The 19,619-nt window shown below is 51.0% G+C and overlaps 1 protein-coding gene across 1 annotated transcript; it reads left to right on the top strand.

Moving 5' to 3' along the window:
- Window positions 1–8,058: 8,058 nt before the first annotated feature.
- On the top strand, window positions 8,059–8,922 carry T069G_07926 (uncharacterized protein; the record flags this gene model as incomplete). Its single annotated transcript, XM_056175136.1, has 1 exon — window positions 8,059–8,922. The coding sequence occupies one exon, from the start codon at window positions 8,059–8,061 to the stop codon at window positions 8,920–8,922; it is 864 nt and encodes a 287-aa protein (XP_056026085.1).
- Between the last annotated feature and the right edge of the window lie 10,697 nt (window positions 8,923–19,619).

The following is a 19,619-nucleotide window of genomic DNA, read 5'->3' on the forward strand; positions in this document are numbered from 1 at the left end:
GCAAAAGAGCCCAGTCTGCACCTCGAGTCGTGATGCTGCAGAAGGCTTGATGTGAAGCACACCGTGCCAGGCTATAATTGAAAGACTGCTCCCGCCATTGTCCATCCTTACTTGATGTGGTCCTCAATGTAACTTCAAGGTAACATCGTTCTTTGCACTGTATATGTACGGAGTAAGCAAGCCGTCGGGATCTTCTCACTCGCTTTATTTAGTTTGTAATTGATTGATGGATAAACAACACGTACAGTACAGGCAAAACGTGGCTCTGTCCTGTCTAATGATAGCCGTGTGCTCAAGCCGAGCTGAATGCGTACTTGGAGCACAATCTCCGTTAAAATGACGTTAGATATAGTTCATTGTGAGCGTTCGTTACGGAACACTCGCAGAGCTAGTGTCATCGGGGGCGTAATAGCGCACCCGATTCTTGGAACTGGCCACATGGGAAGGGATCTAGACTTTTGCAACAACGGAGAAGACTAGCGGCGTAGCTCATTTGTAGAAAACACCGGCGTCCCCCTCCGTCGGTCTGCTATGTAGAAATTAACCCGAATTAAACAATGGGAACAAAAAACTAAACAGCCACAAACGCAAAGGCTTACATCCGCGACCCAATGGATTGGCTGAAAATCTTGGCCCAGTGCAAGCGGCGCAAAGGCTGTGCGCCCCCGTCCGTGCCACCGGACGCCTGTGAAACTCTCCACTTGTCGCGTGGGTAGAGCAGGGAGTATCCTGGGAGATCGTCGAGACGGCGGGGAGGATCTTAGTCGCAAACGGAGGGCTCCCGAAACAGCCGGCTAAGCTGTCCTTGGGTAGGGGAAATGAAGAACACGAGGTTGGGACACAGTATGACACGCTGATATTAGGTACATGTCAGATGTAGGGTTTTAGACAGACGCCAGCTGCTTTGTCATATTTGGGTCACTGAATACATACATAGCCTACACAGCAAGCAAGTGGACGAAGGAACGTACGAACAAACAATGGAAGTAACGCAAACCTCCTCGTGGTGAGTCCTTGTTAGAGATAGAAGTGATATCAAGTATTACACGTAAATGAGGTTGAAGATTCCAAATAAACCTTGTGTGACTGTGCACATGTACTCGGTAATGGATGCCGTAACCTGATAATGCTCTTCATTCAAGGGGCTTCCATCACCTTCGCGTATATCACACATTTTCTGTCTGCATGTACCTGGTAGTCTTTTTGACCGGTAGGTAGGACAACCCTAGCTATAGGTAAGCGAAGAAAGAGCTTGATATTCGGAGTTCTTACTCGTACGTTTTCAAAACATGGGTAAATCCCTGACTGATATGTCCCTCTCTCAATCACGAACAGCCGCGCCTGGTCTCTGCCAAGTCATGATTCGATGTCTGAATGCAAGCCGGTAAGCCCACACACACACACAAGCTTTTCTACCCCCACACGCTATTGATGCTGGCAATCGCTCAACTGGTATTGAAACCGGGGGACAGGGTCAGGGCTGGGCTTATCTCATCTGCGAAGTTTGGATGCGTTGTCTGATATTTGTAAAATATTGATGGCCTTGGAGATTTTGCGGGATTTCCTTTTCTCCATGATGTCATGCCATGTAATACTACTTATTTTAGAGAAACTCCGAAGTCCGGAACCAGGACTGCCATTCAATTTGACCGAGAACTGTTGGCATTACGTTAATATTCCAACGGATATTTGGCTCGTGACTGCTCGAGACAAATTCATAGCCCAAGTATTCTATATATAAAGTCGGTCAGCATCACAAAGCCAGTGTCTACATCCAGTGTCCAAATTTAAACACTGTCCTGTCAGACTTACCGCCTAGGATTAAACTGCTGGACTGAGTATCGTAAGTTTCGATAGCCAAGGGGACCTGTAATGATAAAATATGGAAAATAACAGGCTATCAAGCTTCACTTGATAGAATTTGCAATATTAGTCATTATAATGTAGCCACTGAAGAGCTTTGTGTAGACAGCTAACGAGGCTTACACTGTAATGCGAGGTCGGTGAGATGCATAAAATAAGGTGATACTGAACCAAGTAAGCAACATAAGTTTATTTTGGGAAAAGTACAAGCTACTGAGGGTGAGATTGGAGCGCACGGATGAAGAAAATATCCGCGGAGACCGTTTATAAACGCGTTTATGGATTTACGGTAAGCGTTCCGGAAAGATGATTGTCCCGGCCAAAGAAAAAAACGGAATTTAGACAACCGTGTTGCTGAAAGGGAAATAGTATCGCTGCTCGACCCATTTGAGGATGCCATAAGGCTGACAGACAAACGGGATTATCCGATGGACCGCAATACCTGCACATACTTGTAATAGCAGTCATCTTATAGAAGCTATCTGGTGCTAACCAAGAAAAGAAGCTGTTTAAGATCAGAGGTAGATCCTAGCAGTTGTGTTGCGCCACACAGAAAGGAAATCATGCACCAGACTCAGGTCTTCGGAGATATCAAGCAGGCGTGCGTGCAAAACCACGATTGCTCGGACGTGCTCTACTGATATCTTCAACCGTCCAAGTAACATTGCATTGACTAGGTACCAACCTGGCACCGAATATTATACAAGGCTTCCTTGAACTTCAAATCCCCAGCACAGCGTGGTATTCCGAGTTGGTATCCATGAATTCTAGGGGTCCTGGTGGCCCAAGCTCGGTGTTTGGCAGGCTTACATGTATCAAGGACCAGACGCTGTTCACGACGCACACGCCCCCGATACAGGCAGGTTATAATGACGTATGATTCATTATGATTATGCGGTTGAACCGAATAAAGTCGCCGGGTAGCCAGCTTACGTGCTCTCTATCGTTGCCCGGCCGGAAAGACCGATTGGTTGACAACAAAGTGCAAATGCTTCCATCTCTATTCCTCAATCCTTGGTGTTGATGGTACCATGTATATAACACTCTTTTGTGTCTTTCTGCCCTCTTAGTATAAACTTTTGTGCCCTGTTAAAATCGTCACTTTTCTATACGTCATTCCTCTCTTGGAAACGAAGATCAATGAATTGAAGATCATAATGCATGTACCCAATTGTAAACGCCGATGCACGTTGTAGTTCATTCACCTTACAAGACGTAGTTCCTATGGGGTAGGGTTCCAGTACATAGTCGCGACCGTGCTAAGCACTGACTTGCTGCATCATCACATGTAACTCCAAAGTACTTACTCTAACTTTTGTGCGCCGTTTAGCGCCTTGCTTAGCGACCTTCAACCACTGTAACTTCCTTCACAAGGAGTCCTACCTTGCGTGTTCTTCTCTCAACATCCGATATCCAATCCGCCATAACCAAAACGATGTCGTTTCTACAAATCGCTCAACTCTCTCCGCCGCAAGCTTCTACGACTATTATAGTATCGGGTTGATGCTGTATTTCTGGAAATAGTGGCGTTTGCTTAGCCCGCAGAAAACGATCGTCCCGCTCATTGGCTCCAACAAGAGTTGACGAGAGTGGACGAAGCTCGCATCAGATCTTCATTAACTCCCCGAAACCTCAAGCCGGCTCCGCATCACTGACTGCATACCGCTCTCTGTCTCTGGCTTGTCAGACGCTTGGTCAGGCCGCATGCGGGCCGCTCCGGTTGACCACTCCGTGATGGCATGCTCACGGGCTTCAGGGTTAACCCAGCACATGTAGTAATCTCTGTGGCTACGTGTTCTGCTCTTTGTGGGTTGCCTGCTATCTCCATCCTTCGAAGCCGGGCTAATATCTAGGTCATTAGCGGGCATAATTGATACAGTACTACAGTACTACTTCAATAATACATGTGCTACCACCTGGTTCCATCATGCGGCATGTCCGCCCATAACGCAACGCCTTGACCACTGGCTCTAGGTTTCTACATGGGCGAAGCGTTGGACAGTGCACTCATAGGCTCGTTGAGCTAGTATCGGCGCTTTCCCGTCGGATTGGCGGAGCGGTCCACCGCTGCAAAAGGTTCGGCCGGTTATGACTGAATTGGACAAGTGAGCCGCGGCACATGGTTTATGAGGTTTCCTATTGCAGATGATGAAGCTGTTGGTGATGCTACGTCGCTTTCCCTTGCTGCCGTCCGTCGTGGTTGGATGATATGGAGTTTAGACGTTAACCGTGCTTCAAAGCCGTGCAACAGCTATAGCGTCCAAGGGTGATTTCTGGCGGGCGGGAGGATCTTCCTGCACGTTGCTGATCAACGCAACCAACCACTGCCCCCTAAACTATTCTGGAAGTCTACCCCGGCACTAGCTCATCAGGGGCCTATTCATTCGTCATGGAGGCAGATCTTCTGGAACGGCTCATATCCTCCTCCCTCTTACGCCGTTGCTTCGTGACCGTCTTTCATACATGCTTTCGGCGTTCTACCGTATCATCGACGACGATCACTCGGTGCAGCCTTGCTAAATTGCGATAACAATCATTGGCAGATGGAGTGGAGCGATGCCTCAAGCCTAAACTTGATGGTGATCAGTTCCTTGTGGTCCAGACTGTGTGCTTCCGCGGTGCTTGCGGGCCGAGGCAAATCAGCCGGGGAGCAAGCCATATCTCCAGGCTTCAACTCCCCGGTCTTTCAGTATACACGATAGGTATTCCCATAGAATACCGGGTGTTGTTCTATCTTGGGCGCAGCATGAACCTGGGCGCTTTCTCCAGCCATTGTTTCACAACATTGCCGGTAGACTAATAGCTCCTAGAGCAACCTCTGCAACTCTTCAACGGAGTGTGCCAGATTTGCGGAGTTGGTGCGGAGAACGGAGCACAATACGGAGTGCGTCAGGTACGACGGCGGCTACAAGAGCTTTCAACCTTCTCGGCCAAATACCACAAGCGATTAGAAATCGACGAATGGGCGGCGGCTCTGCTAATTTACAGAGTAAATGACCTCTCCAAGGGCTGCAGGCTGGTTAAGCATGGGCTGCGAGCCTGTTTAAGATCCATGACGCAGGACTGCATTTAACCGTGGTGATCACAGCAGAATCAAGCTGGCACGTACGTGCTGTTGGTCGTTGGCTCAAACCTTTGGTTGCGTGAAGGAAATGCCTTGTACGAGCTGACGGAAGCAGCTTGGATAAGCCCTGTGTGTACGTTCTACAGCATCCTCCTTTTCTCCTTCCTCTTGGCCAAAGTTTTGATGAGCGGCTTTGACAAAGTACACAGATACGACTACGCTACTCTGTGCTTGAGGGGCAGGTTCTTAAAAAACCTTCCAGAATATCTTGACAGATCATTTCAGTGGCCCAAATGTGCTCCACGCAGCGTGTCTTAGCAATTTGGAATGACCCGTAATAAGTGATGACTGTGAGAACTCACCCCCTGGTCAAGGGTGCGACACTTGGGAAATACGATCGACGGAATTTCAGAAGCCCTGCTTGAGGAAGCTGCATGGTTTTCTTTCTTCTTCTAGCGGGGGGGCTATCGCCATCTACTACCCCATGCGGAACAGTGAGCGCAGAGAGAGCTTGAGGCCCGCGCTGAAAGAAGATGGCTAGTTGGTGATTGAGGAGCTGACAAGCTGTTGCTGCTCCGTGCAAGTATAAGCACACACTCGATACACCGATACACCAGCATCGCAGACTCGTATACCGGACTGAGTACGGAGTTTAGTTGTTGCACAAACGAAGTAAAGGTAAGTTTAACTGAAAGCTGTGGCTTTTTGCCGTTTTGCAGTCTTCCGGTGCTGGCATGCATTAACAGTCGAACTGCACCCCGACCGACTCGACGAGCAAGGGAAGCAACCTAGTTATGACGACGCATGTACTGTAGCATCAGCCCTTTGATAGCGGATTGGAGGCGCAAGAAGAAGGATTCACGCGACAAAAGGGTGCAGGCCCGCGGCGAGAAGCCCAAGCCCGTTGGAAACAAGAGACAAATTAACCCCGGCCCCATGAGCCCTCCTTGATACTGGCAGATCATGACACACCTTGGTGCTCATGCTAACAGAACAAGGGTCTCAACCAGTGGCGCCTGCATCTCCCATGTCTAGCTGGGAGAATCACGCAACCCGATGAAAATCTACTGGCTGCTCCCTGGGCCTCAACTAGCACGACGATCATTAATTAGCCTGTCCCATGGCAGCGAGGCGCACTCCGGACTGGACGCCACGCCACGAGGTGATGCTCGCCCGCTCGAAAGCCAACGACATTAGCATTGACTGTTTGTTAGCGGCCAATTCCATGGGAAAGGCCTAGAACGGAGCTAGCCATGCTGCTGTGCTCCAGATAACGCCGGCGCGGCCATGAGCTCCACGAAGAAAGTTTGCCGATGTCATTCTCGGACCGCCACCGCAGCAGCCAGACTTCACCGAAGGGAAAATCCCCCTCGCATCTTGAGCCTGGATCGAGTATGTGTGAAAAAGAGCAGGAAGATGATGAAAAAAAAAAAAAAAAAAAAAAAAAAAAAAGGCGAGAGCCTCGATTCCAAGGATTCCTTACAAAAGCAAAGGCACGAGCATCCATTGACTGAAGATCTGCGGTATCAGAGAAGCATCGCTTCCCCTATGCAGACCGTCTTTTTCCTAGAGTTTCGTATTGTAATGGATCGAGATTGACGGTCGGCGTGACGCTCTAATGACGATTTTGGCCGCATTAATCCAAGGAGCGCCGTTATTACTAGTCAGGTCTTTCTTGGTTCTTGCGTGTCACCTTGATCGCGGCCGCCGAGCATTAATCATCAGCTCGATGATTCTATTGAACTACGGGCTCTGATCCACGGTCCGCGAGTCGTAGATCGTCTCAAGTTGTGCCAGGTAGCTCCAAAGGGGGAGATTTTCCGACGCGGGGCGGTTTCTCGGAGCGCCTCAATCAACCTCCCCTTTGCAGTTTCTGAGCTGCGGGCGAATAAAAATGTTACGACGCCTTGCTAGTACTCCTACTGCAAAGGGAAATGCATGCTAACAAACTAGATGTATGCGAGGCAAGTCTTAGCTGGCTGCGGCCGCCATGGTTGATGCATCTCGCAACCAAGTGGTGGGCGCTCGGGGTTTCGCATTGATACGCTTCTTTGTTCCCCTTTGCAAGCCCGGCAGCCGCAACAAGACCAAGAGAATGAGAGACGAGAGACAAGAAAGGACATGTCCGCGGCTGCGTACCGCTTGGTGCGCGGCTGTTACGGACAGAAGCTGAGAAAGAAGAAATTGCCCAAACAAGGTGGACGGTGGTCTAGCGGCCAGGGATCTTCGGCGCTCGTTGCTCGTTGCTCGTCGCTCACGTCGCTCACGTTTTCTCTCCGTTATGTCCAGGCCACCGACCCACCCTCTCCCACGACCTGGACCACACAATGATCCCTGATGACAATCCCTGGAGCTCCGTTCAGCCACCACTATGCAATACCACCCACGCCTACGATCTCTATCCGCGGTCCCGGTCAAGGAGAGCGACCAAAATAGGCCCCCACCTGGCACACGCCTCATGTTACGACACACACCCCTTCGGCGATGCTACTTACACTCCCCTCCTCTCTCCCTTGAGCTAGCTTGTTCCCGCCCTTGGAGCAGGTACAGTGCCAGGAGCCTCCAATTCCGAAAGCCTGCGCTTCACAATGTCATCCTCCATACACCCCCTTCTTAGTGAACCTGGACGCCCGTTTCCACCCCGTTATTCAAGCCCTCCCCTGGTAGGGTTAGAGGACCGAGCTTATTGATTTTTGGTCCCAGACTTTTCTTGGGAATGATGGCTATCTGACCAGGGGAGGGGGGGTGGCCCACTCCTAATATCTGCGATGTTCCAAAGGCCGGGGGCACTTCCTAGCCTGTCGTGTGGGATACTTAAATGTCGACGGAAGACAGATCTGATATGCCGCTCCACACCCAAACCGCTCGTTCTTGGTTCTTGTAGCGGCTCAAATTACATACTTATACCATCTCCAGCCCCCATCTTGCCTCAAGCCGTCTGGTTTCTTTCGAATCGACGATTTGACGACGGGCCCTTTGGTGCATCTCTACTTGCTATCCAACCAACATATCATCAAACCCACTGTCGATAAACTCACGAACCACTTCTTCTCTCGACTGTCGACATTCACACCCGAGTCTCCCACATACCTTTTGACTCTTCCCTCTCGCCTCTTCCAACAACACATACAATGGCGTTGGTCTCATCATTCCAATCTCCTCCCTATGGCACACAGTACTCTGGATATTACCGGCCGCCTCCATCGCCCCCCATGGACGAGCCAAAGTGCTCACTGCCCTCCATCTCTAACCTGCTGGGCCTAGCCGACGCAGGCTCACTGGCGAGCGAGGCATCATACAAATCTCAGCACAGCTCTCCCAGACCATATGTCAAGACTGAGAGCCGCCCGGCTTCACGACACAGGACACTGCCACCCACACCGCCCATGTCCACAGATGCCTCTTTTGACATTCGACGCTCTCCATCAAGCAAGCCTAGCAGCATCTCCCATGCTCCTCACAGCCACTATTACGAGACAACTCCCCCCGTAGAGGCCCATGATGCACACCGTCATCGAATGGCCGCCTCTCGGCCTACCATCTCAACCTCGGTTGCCCAGCAGCCTTCAATGGCACCTGCCCAGTCTCCTGTCGGCAGCTACTATCCCGTGCAGAACCTACCACCGCCTTCTCCTGCTCAGGTACCTGGTCTTCAGTATCAGCGTGCGCTGCCCCAGTCATTCCCACCGCCGCCTAGCCCCCTCAGCGTAACACCCTCTGGTGGCTATGTCTGGCAACACCACCACTATCTCAACCCGTCCAACGGGATCCCATTCCCTCCCACTCAAGACCGATATATCTGCCAAACTTGTAATAAGGCGTTCAGCCGGCCCAGCAGCCTACGCATCCACAGCCACTCGCACACTGGCGAGAAGCCCTTCAAGTGCCCTCACACTGGATGCGGCAAGGCTTTTAGTGTTCGAAGCAATATGAAGCGACACGAGCGAGGCTGCCACGGCTTTGACGTAGGGAAGGGGCCTATTCTTCTTTCCTAAGCGTCTGAGCGTATCGGAGATTAATCATTATCAACGCATGATGACTACCCTTTTCCTCTTCATTTTTCTTCTTCAACACACTTTATTATGTGGGAAATTTGGATCAAGAGCATCCACACTATCAAGGGAGCTAGGGAATTAGAAGGCACATGAGATGCCAAAATGGTCACACTGGCGAAGCCTTTCAGTCTTTGGGAGGACTTGTTCTTTTATTTTCTTTTGTCTTTTTGGGAACGCATGGCGTCGGAGGAAAGTATCCATCCAACTTTTGTCTTGTTACATTCGGACGTGTCATGAAATAAGGGATTTTTTTTTGGCTATCCTAGGAGGGCATCAACGCGTCCTATGGAACCAGTTTGTATTATGTCTATGGGACATTGGAAAGGCTCAGGCAAACATATGCAGAGCAGTGCATCAGTATGGCGTTTTATAACGGGCAAGGGAAATCGGGAGGCGGAACTATTGAACAAAAAAAGAAGATAGCTACACATGTACATAGAGATGCACAATCAATCTCGCTGGAGACAAATTCATATTCACTTTCAACTTCAAAAAAACGATGCTATTCTTTTTCTTCAGAGACATGACTTGAGGTTTTCCTTTGTTCTTCTACCCCTGGTTGATGTGAGGTTGCTTTTGCTTCCTCTGTTCCTGGCTTGTACCCCCCACAGCCATGTCTCACATTATCTCCCCGCGGGAAAGACAAGCCGGGAATTTTGGTGTGTCGACGAAACGGTCACAACGGTTGGGCTACTGTACAGTATCCCCCGAAAAAAAAAAAGGGATCCCCACCTGCGAAGATCTTCCTTCGCTTTTTTTCCTTTTCCTGTGGTGAGACGGCCAAAGCACCACCAGCTACTACCATCCCCCGGGGGCCCTGTGACTTGACGAAAGGTAAGGTAGTACATGCATCGGCTTTTTACGCGAGGGGGCCCCGAAAGCTGTGTTCCACCAAGATTGTTTTTTCCCATGTCGATCCCTTTTTATTTTCTTATCCTTTCTTTTTTAAAACTACCTGCCTGCCCCCCGGCGAGCAGGACGTGTCAAGGGGGGGTCCTGCAGCAAAAGAGGAAGTCAGTCATAAGTGACACGGAATAAGAAGGGAATAATAGAAAAAAACGAAAAACGATGAGAAGAAAGAAACCCCAGCCGGAAATCCGTTGGACCGTGCGACGGCACTTGAAACGCGGGCTTCCGAAGGCGGCAAAACGTCTGAATTGACAACCACTTTTTTGTTGTTCACGCTCTTCTTTCTCCTTTGGGGGTGGAGAGACGAAGAATACATGTATTTGTAAAATATCTACAAGTAGGGAATAGTTTGCATGTTGGTTTCTTTTTTGTTCGTTGTTTTAGTAATACGTAGCTGCATGTCCTTGCCTTGCAATAGCCCAGCCTGGCAGCAGCCGCTTTTTTTTCGTCTGCCGAGACATCTTTCGGCAATTCAGACTTGGAAAACAAGACAAGCCACTTGCTAACTTCATGGGGATTATTACTACAAATGCTGCATGATGAACGAACAATGCTACTGTACTGTACTGTACTGTACTGTACTGTACGATAATGAAGAGGAAGAAAGGGAGAAGAAGAGCTCGGCTTTTTCCATGGCCGGTGTTCTATTGGTGAGAGACTATTGGCTTGTTATTTTTGTCCCATGGAAAGAGCCGAACGCCGAGCGCCGCCCAAAAGACGGGTTCAGCTCCGGCGACTGGGGTGCTGAATGACGGCGTTTTGGGGGATGACAAATTGGGGAGATACGTGTTGCTGTAGTTTGCTGTTTTTAAATGGCCAAAGTTAAAAAGTTTAATTTCTCTTTGTTGCTCGAGTTCGTGATTCGTAAGGCTTATGCTAGAGCCGTTGGGAGGGGGCTTTTAATTTACGAATGAATCCTACAGACGAAAGCTTGCGAAGCAGTGCAGCACTGGGAGACGCAGCTACAAGAAGTTAAAAAAGCAAAAAAAAAGAAAAGGCATCCAAAAGTTACAGTGAAAGAGGGGTCAGGAAATCCTTCGCGATAGGGGAGGATTATTGGGTGTGGTTCAAAAAAGAGGCAGAGGGCCCAACACCTGTAACGCACAAACTTGCTGCTGATTTTCGCGAAGAGGCGAGAAGGGAAACCGGGATCCCGACCATTCCGAACGAGGAAATAACCGCGCGGGCGCGGCTTGGAGGGGAGAAAGCGAAAAGCAAGCAGAGAGATTTGCATGGGGTGACGCCTTGCTTGGACGGGGTCTCTCCCCCTTGCCCGCAGGCGGATCCAGAGATTCAGGCTCCCCGATTGTTCGTAAACTGCTGATCTGCATATCCAGACGGGGGTTGTGGTTTTTGGTGAATGGGCGTAATGTAGGGGGGAGGGGTGGCAGAGAGGGCGATGATCTCGACTCTCTGGGCTTTGCTTTTGCCGTGAAGCCTTTTTAGCCTAGGAGAAAGAGAGAGAGGTCATCGAGATCCCACCATTGAAGGAGGTCCAGTCCAACGGGGGATTTGCAGCCCCAACGATAACACGATGGCTTTTTAGCACAATCTTACCCAATGCATTACTAAGGAAACTTAGCAGCACTCCATCAGCTGGTTGTTTATATTGCCTGCCCACGACTAGCCATGGGCTACGGAGCATTACCCCGTTTTTCCCAACCTACTACTGCGTCTTGTGCGAACAACTAGCGGCATCGAAGTTGCCTGGCAGCAGGCAGAAAGCTGGCGGAGGAGAATAAAGGCGTCCAAGCGAGCAAAGGAGAAGACGCCAGAGCGCAAAAGACAGCCGCGGAGGCAAGCCAGCCGAATTCGAATCCGTCAACTTTGACGACAAGCCCCAAAGCCAACCGGCGTAAAACCCGTGTGCGGGGGGAGAGAGACCAGGAGGCGGAACTCCGACCGCCACTACCACTCCGTAATATATAGTAGTCTAACTCGCTACAAGGAGGAGCGAGCATGTACATCTGCGCAGCCCTTCGGCTTGAAAGGTGGTTCTCGATTTGGCTGCTGCATTTGCCGGCGTGCCTGCTATCCAACGCCTATCAGCTTACTTGTACAAGTTATGTTTGAAGGCCGAATCGTTAGTTGGTTAGATGGTGCGGCGTTGAAGCTGACAGATGGGCTAGGCCCGCTTGAGAAGGGAACTAAACGGGGTGTTATCACCGAATTGCTGTTAGTTGTTCGCAGCAGCAAGTTGATGATTTAATACGTGTCGTAACGCTGTGATGCAACTCTATTTGTCTTCGGGGGTGCGGACAAATATCCGCATTGCTGCTGCTGTTGGCCTTGCAGATATATTACCGTGCATTATCAGACGGGCAACCTTGGGAAAGTCCCCGATGAAAGGGAGGAGGCAAAAGGGCGCCGGCGTTGTATTATGTCCGACTTGGCGCTGCTCGTGCGGCTTGTTAGTTTTGCGAGTTCCAGGCCGTCTGTGAAATGTAAGGAGGTGTTTTGCTTTACGATTTGTGAGCCAAGCAATATCACAATATTCCACCGACAAAGCCCAAAGCCCAAAAAAAGAAAGCAAATGCGAAAACCAACCGCCAAAGGCACGCAAGGGAGGGGGGTCGAGACGACTCCAGTTTTGATGTGCGACACGGATAGGCGCTACGCCTTAGATCGACAGAGTGCATGCGTTGGCGCCAAAGGAGGTCTCGGGATTGCTCAAGTGCTTGGGCTAATGGAAATGGGATGGATGGATGGACGGCGAGATGTGGTTGTAATGCGACGAAAGAGTAGGCTATCGATGCGGGACTAGGCAAGCGTCACTTCAGCCGTACGCACGCACAAGGGGCGAATCACATCCAGGGAGCGGCAGGATAATCTGGGTTAATTGGATGAAAAAAGGACCAAGCACAAAAAGAAAGGAAGCGACACCAAAAAATCAGGCCACATCGGGCGAATAGAGAGGCTCACAACTTCGGATCTCCTGCGAGTCGAGATGCTGTTGGCACGGCTGCGTGGTGGCACATGCTAGTACTTCGTAGTAGGAGTTGGTAATACGACCACGACTAGCATCACGGACGCCCGGTGTTAAGGGACTCCCTTCCGGAGCCGGCTCTTCCTTTCCTGTTGCTGATTCCGGTAACTGCTTCCTGCGGTTGGATCCATTCATCAAGACGGCTAGAAAATGCGAACTGTCACCCTCCTGGTGGCTATTAATAATCGCTGCTTCACAACGACGCCCAGTCTAGCCCGGAGCGTGCCGCCTGGTTGCATCTGCCGCCTTTTTCGAGACTCTCTATCCCTTGCCGTCGCTTGTCTCGCTTCACCACACGTCCTGGCCCGTCCAGTACGGTACAATACGTTGTGTGTCTTCTGGACTGATTTGCTTTGTACTCGAACCTACTCGTCCGCGCAAATCTAGCTCTCCTCCAAAGGCGCATCACCAGCTGCGCCGCTTAGCAAACTTGCTCCGAACCGAACGACTAGAGATCGCGCCGGCGCAAAAGCTAGGCCGCGCATCCGGAACTGACGGAACTTCTAGAAGTCGTGATTGTCCCATGAATCAGGGCCGCGCCAGTCACGAGGAGGCGTTGACTCGAACACCGCCTTGAAGCTCGAATGGCGTCTGAGTTGTCGCGGGGCGCGGAGACGGACTGCTTGGGCCTGTCTCGCACGTGGTGCCAGCGAGATTGATGGGACAGTTTTAGGTTTAGATGAGGATGCTGGCGTACCGTCAGGCTGGTAGCGCCATGGAGGAGGGGGCGAGCTAAGTCCAGAATTTGGCATTTAATACGGTGCTCCCAGGCAAGCCAGGATAGGATGGCTCGTTAGATTCACGGCGGCACGTTTCTGCGTCCTCCGAGGACAGCGCTGATTTCGCGTATTGTTCAGCTCTTCTCAAAAGACACCCGGCAGTCGTGCTCGGCACCAAGGGTGTGTGCCTGAGGGCCCTGAACGCTTGACGCCTTTCTCGATGGATTTTCGCTGCATATTGGTACTAGTCCGATGGCCCGATATGGAGCGTGATCCGATGGCAATAAGAGCCACCGAGTGAGACAATCGAGTGCGGCTGAACCGCCTGGATGCCGTCGACAAATCACTTCATCCAGAGGCGGTCGCATGTCGGCGTCATCCCTTATGCGGTGCAGTCATCGTGGTGCCTTCTTGGACATGGAAGATCGCCCCCCTCCCATCCGAGCTGAGAAAGGAACGGGGGTAAAAGAGGAAGAAGAAAAACAAGGATCCAACCTATTCGTATAGAGTTAAAAAGTAGAACTCAGGATTTAGGCGCAGGGCGATTGGTGATCAGTCCCGCACAGGTTATCCATCTCCGTTCATGCCCAGGAATTTGGAACGAACGAACCCCCCCTCTCAACTTCAGCCCTGAAATGACAGCCCCCCATGCTGTCCATCTTTATAGCATTGCATTTCACCTGAATCATTCGGATATTACACCGCAGTCTTCGGTGTCCTTTGTCAGCGGTGTATTTGGGCGCGCCTTCTCCAGCTTCGTCGATGCTGGCTGGGTGTCTGGCCTGCTCAGTAATGGCTTTTTTGTGTGAAAATACGAAGCGTCGAATCACGAACCGCCATCATCATCGCCGCTCTCAAAGTGGTAATTCCAGCTGCAAAACAGACAGCTAGCAGGGGCGGACAAGGAAAAAAGCGTCTGACACATCGCATCGTCTCTTCGTTGCGGGCGCTCGTTTGTCCTCCTCTCGCTCTCTTCTCGTTTTCTTAGCTGAAGATCTTTATTGACTCATCCCCTTCCCAGCCGTTTACCCATGCAGCCCTAAACCAGAGCTCCACCAGGTCAAGCGCGCAAGACAGCGGAATTATCACACGCCCCCTTTCCCAAAGCGAGGACGAGTTAGCAAGCCAAAGATGGAGAAACGGTGATTTGCCCCGGTGCTGACGGTGCTCGCTCGGCGGGCCGCGCGTGAATCCTCGTGGCATTCTTCTCCATTTTTTTCCAATTGCAATTAGTATTTCTTGTTCTCGGGCTTCATCTTGAGGTGTTAGCACAGATTCTGGGGCTCGACTAGTTTTTCTTTGAGACTAACGCTTACATGGTTTGACTTTTGACTCAAAAACATGAGCCGCAAATTGTGGATAATCGGCGAAGTGCCCAGAGACCCGGAGTTTGAAATTTGTCTGCCCCCCGGACTCTGTGGTCGAGGATCATCAACTCCGTCGGGTACGAATTCCGACATCTATGCATTCCAGGCCGCCGGTTGAGCTCTGCTCTTTGTTCTTTCCAAGCAATACGGCAGATGTACATCCTCTGCTGCCTCCTCCTTTACTGCCTCGAGTGAGCAACGTGGACAGAATTCCTTCGGCATTATACCAAGCAAAGCCCATTGGTTCGCCTTGGTCACAAAAGGAGACATATAGAACTCCGTACTCCGTACGCCTTCTTTGATTAACTTGTAACTTGTGGAAACGAATCCTCGGCTGCAATGGATCAGGCGTATAAGTAATCGAGACATCAGCAGGGCGGAACAAGGATCGATCTCAACCACCAAGACAGCAATCAAAACTGACGCTCTGTAACGCTAGTTTGCTGCCGCTAGCACCCCCTTCGCACAAAATAGCCCAGCCGCGAGTCTTTGCCCGAGCTAAGCAGCAGTTCATGGGAGCAAACGGTGGTTGCCGGCGGCTCCCGAGTCGCTTCGCCGGTCGGGGCGGTACTTGGAACCGCACTATGGAATAGCCCTGCGGAGCATGTACCTAAATCTGCCTTAGCACGTCGTCTGCTCTGTCAATGCGAGAGGGGGTGCGACTGAACCGCTCAGCCGGGAACGGCAAATGGAGAATGGAAACGGAGAGACGGGAAAACGGTGGCATCCTGCACGCAAGATGCGCCTGTGCCCTGTCGCCGTCGGAACTGGCTCCTGTCATGTTATGCCCATGACCGACGGATGAAGCCATCACATCAGCAAGTTTCTGTACTGTACGAGAAATACGTGAAAGGTGCAGGTCGTCTATCGATAGCGTACCTATGCCTGAGGCCGGAATATAGTACTAGGTAGGTAGCTTATCGACGTATGTACATAGGTACTGCAGCGATTAGTAAGTGGGATATCCGACATCAAATGCCGTCATCTCTAACAATCCAGGCGGCAACGTATTTCGTATCTCGCATCTCGCCTCTCGCCTCTCGCCAATGCAATGCTCTCCCAACAGCGGCGGTGCGCTTTATTACCGTTGTATCCTGCGTATTGCCTTGCTTGTGCGGTGTACGGTGCAGTGCTCTACCCGCCATAAGCCAGCCGCTCAGGTTGCTGAACCGTTTTCCAGTTCGTCGGGCCGACATGGGGCCAAGCATTCATCTGCTTGTTGTGTCGCATTAAATTGTACGAGTACAGCACAGTATGCCGGCTTCGGGATTCGGCATATAGAGAACAGTAACGGCATGGTATTGGCACCAATTGATTGATCGGTTGATTGCAGGCTCAAACGCTCGGCCGGAATCGAAACATATATCCGTTCGTCATGCTTCTCCGGCCTTCGCTCCGACGAGAAAAGCAGATTTTTGAGAATCATCATCATGGCTCAAAGTCTTGCCACGACGACACGCCTCCCCTGGCTCTGCTCAACTCCGCGGCCAGACAATGAATGAACAGGGGAGTTTGCTTTCAACGGCTCCCATGTCAAAGCTACAGATATTACGGAGCAAGACCCTTCAGACATGAAGCCAGTAAAGAAGATGTGGGAAAAGACCCGCACCCCTACACCGACGTCAAGCTACGCCCTGGCTAACCCTGGCCTGTCTTGCTTTACCCCTGTTCGGCACAGTTTCCCCGGTCCCCGTCGTCGTCAAATCCCTGCCCGCAAAGCCTCAAGTCTGGCCCAAGCAACCCCCCGGCCAACATCCTATCAAAACCTCATCGCCTTCATCTTCGTACCAGAGACATCAGAACGCGCCTGTACTTGTTACTTGTGAAATTGGCACGCTACGGCTCATCCTTCTCAACTTGCCGCCATGCAGGGGGCAGCCATTTCCTAGTGCTGCAAGGACATGCTCCGGAGGAACGAGAGGGCCATTGTGGTTGTTTGGGACGGGTAAAAGGGACTATTCCGCAATGAGGGGACTTTTGCCCCAGCGCTCTCCGCTAAAAACCCATGCCCGGGCGATCACAACCAAGCTATTGGGAGGAAATCAAGTGGCCAGAATTGGGGAGCCATGGAGCCCTGAGGCGGGACCCGAATGGCCAAAGACACGCGTTCGTCTAGGACAAGGCCTCTTTCAGGGAAAGGCCAGACCCGCCGTTAAAGTACAGTTGGAAGACCCTGGTCCTGGTTGTTCTCCATGATCATCACCGACCCCCTCCTTGTACTTTACACCCCCTGCTATTCGTTTGTGATTCGTTTAGTCTACACCCTTTCACCCCTGTGCTTTGTTCTCACGACCTTGTTGAGATGTGGATACATCTTCCTTCAGAGTTGCCAAAGAAAACTCCGCTCAAAATTATGGGCCTCACCTGGTCCTTGAAGGAGATCATGGACTGCCAAGATGTTCCCTTTTCTTCCTCGTCATCTACGGCCCGGCCGAGAGCGTCCGGTTTCGCTCACAAGTACCGACATACAACGGTTTGGGTTCCAAAGGATCTCTCTGCCAAGCACTCTGCGGCATTCATCATACATATCCGGGAGCAGGGCGCTTTCTCCATCTATCAATAGGAAGGCATCAGCAAAGCTCCGCCCTCTCGGTCTCGTGGGCAGAGCCACACTGAAAGTTGGCCTAGCTCTGCTTGAGAAAAAGGAACCCATAGCCCGTATCGTGTGGCGGCCGTGTGTCTGGACATGTACTTTGACAGATCCAGCTAGCTGAGGCGAGTCTAAAGCCCTTCATCTGCCACCAAGTGGGGAGACTACTTGTCCAGAGCACCCATTGCAAGGCACAACAGGCCGCCCAGGGCTGGAGAAAACGGTCGGCACAGGCTGCCTAAAAGGGTATAAGACGTGCCTTTCTTTTGATGAACGGATAACCTCAAAAAGGGCGAACCGTTTTATTCTATCTCTCTTCCTTGACGGGAAGCTGCGGCCACTGTACCTGTTTGGCATGCACTGTGCAATGTCGGGGAATGATTCTTGTCAGTATGCCTTTGTTGTCAAACTGTTTATTAGAGACTATTGAGCAGGGATTCAAAGCATATACAAGTAGTATATGCTGCCCAGGTGGAATGTTCACTTCAGCTCAATCCACTAGGATCGAAACAAGCTGGTACAGCTATGCGGCATCCATGTCGAGGTCATGACTCGAATCCAACAGACACAACATGCAGAAAGCGGAGCGATGCTCAGTTGAGATGGGCATGATTGAGTTGCGGTGAATATACCGCCAAAGGTGAAACTGAGAGGAGGGGTTGGAATCAATTCGCAGCCCGACATATGAGATCCGTGAGTATACTTCCTGCTCTATCCTTTTTCCCTTTTAAAAGGCAAACAGTGAGAAAGTAGTGGCGGCTGATTTCATGCAATTAGCTGGATGTATGTACAGGCATGCGTACATGCTTCGTACATATCTAGCACCCCATCACATGAAGCTCTGCGGCTAGATACCCGCCATGTGACAATGCGACCCTGAAGAGATAGCGACGCCAAAGATGAGTGCATGACTCCATTGCATGTCTTGGCGGGCGGCCGAGTAGCCGATGAGCTGGTCTCTGTGCCAGCGAAGTCATCTCGTCTGTCTGCTGTGGTGCGTATTCAATCAGAGAGGACATCAAGAGTGTTTCGTGAGGCGCCGTCACTGTTGCATTCCGACATCACCCTGCGACCAACTCTCATGCCGCGGCAATCCTCCCAGCCAAGTGCAGTCTGTTGAAAGCTTGGCCAAGTTCCTTTTTGGCGAGGGCGAGGCATGGATGAGATGCGATGCTTCATGCCGTCTTAACGCCGACCCTGAACCTTGCCTGTACCATGCTCACTTGCAAATGTTTCGTCCCCTAGGAGTGAGACATGACAACACTTCAGGACGCGTGATTCATCTCCTAATACTGACAAGTGTACGGAGTCGCAGTAGGTATAACGAAGGGGGTTTACTCCATAGTGTTTAAAGACAACTCTCCCGGGTCCACTGTGCTTGTTCGGGCATTCTGCTTGATGATCATGCCACGGGCTAAGATCAGAGCTTATTTTCTTATCTGCTTCCTCTAGGGTACCAGATGCACAATACGAGTCACCGCGAATCCTTAACGGCAGAAAGGATCCGACCCCTGCCGTCAGATCTAGGTCGAGATGCAGCTCTGGGGGAGTATGAATGGGGTTTTTACGAAAGGCTGTAGGAAGATGGCCGCTCCTAGGATCTGGCCAATGCCTTTCTTAACTGGGACAACGTGCAAAGCGGACGAAAACGGAGATCAGAATCTCGCCATTTGTGCCAAGAGGATTCCTAATATATACATCCAATGATAGTTCACAACTTCTACATATTATGTAGCTTATCCACTGCATAGGACAAAAGGAACAAATTTACTGGTTAATACAACGTTGCACTTTCTCGCAAAACCCCCCAAACAAACAACCTATGAACCAACACACACACAACTGCGTCTCCGTTTGTTGAGGTTGGTCCCTGTGACCTCCGGAGATAGATTCTCTTTATCCGCTTCTAAGCCTCGGCTCCGACAACAAACGCAATGACAGCGACAAACACAAACCCCCACTGCCCGTCAATCCCCGTATGCATGAGGACGATTGCGTTCAGCCGCGGGATGTACAACGCCGGAAATATCATGAAGAAGACAACTGTAATGGCAAAGAATAGAAAC

This window comes from Trichoderma breve, chromosome 5 (assembly GCF_028502605.1).
Source record: "Trichoderma breve strain T069 chromosome 5, whole genome shotgun sequence".
Lineage (NCBI taxonomy): Eukaryota > Fungi > Ascomycota > Sordariomycetes > Hypocreales > Hypocreaceae > Trichoderma > Trichoderma breve.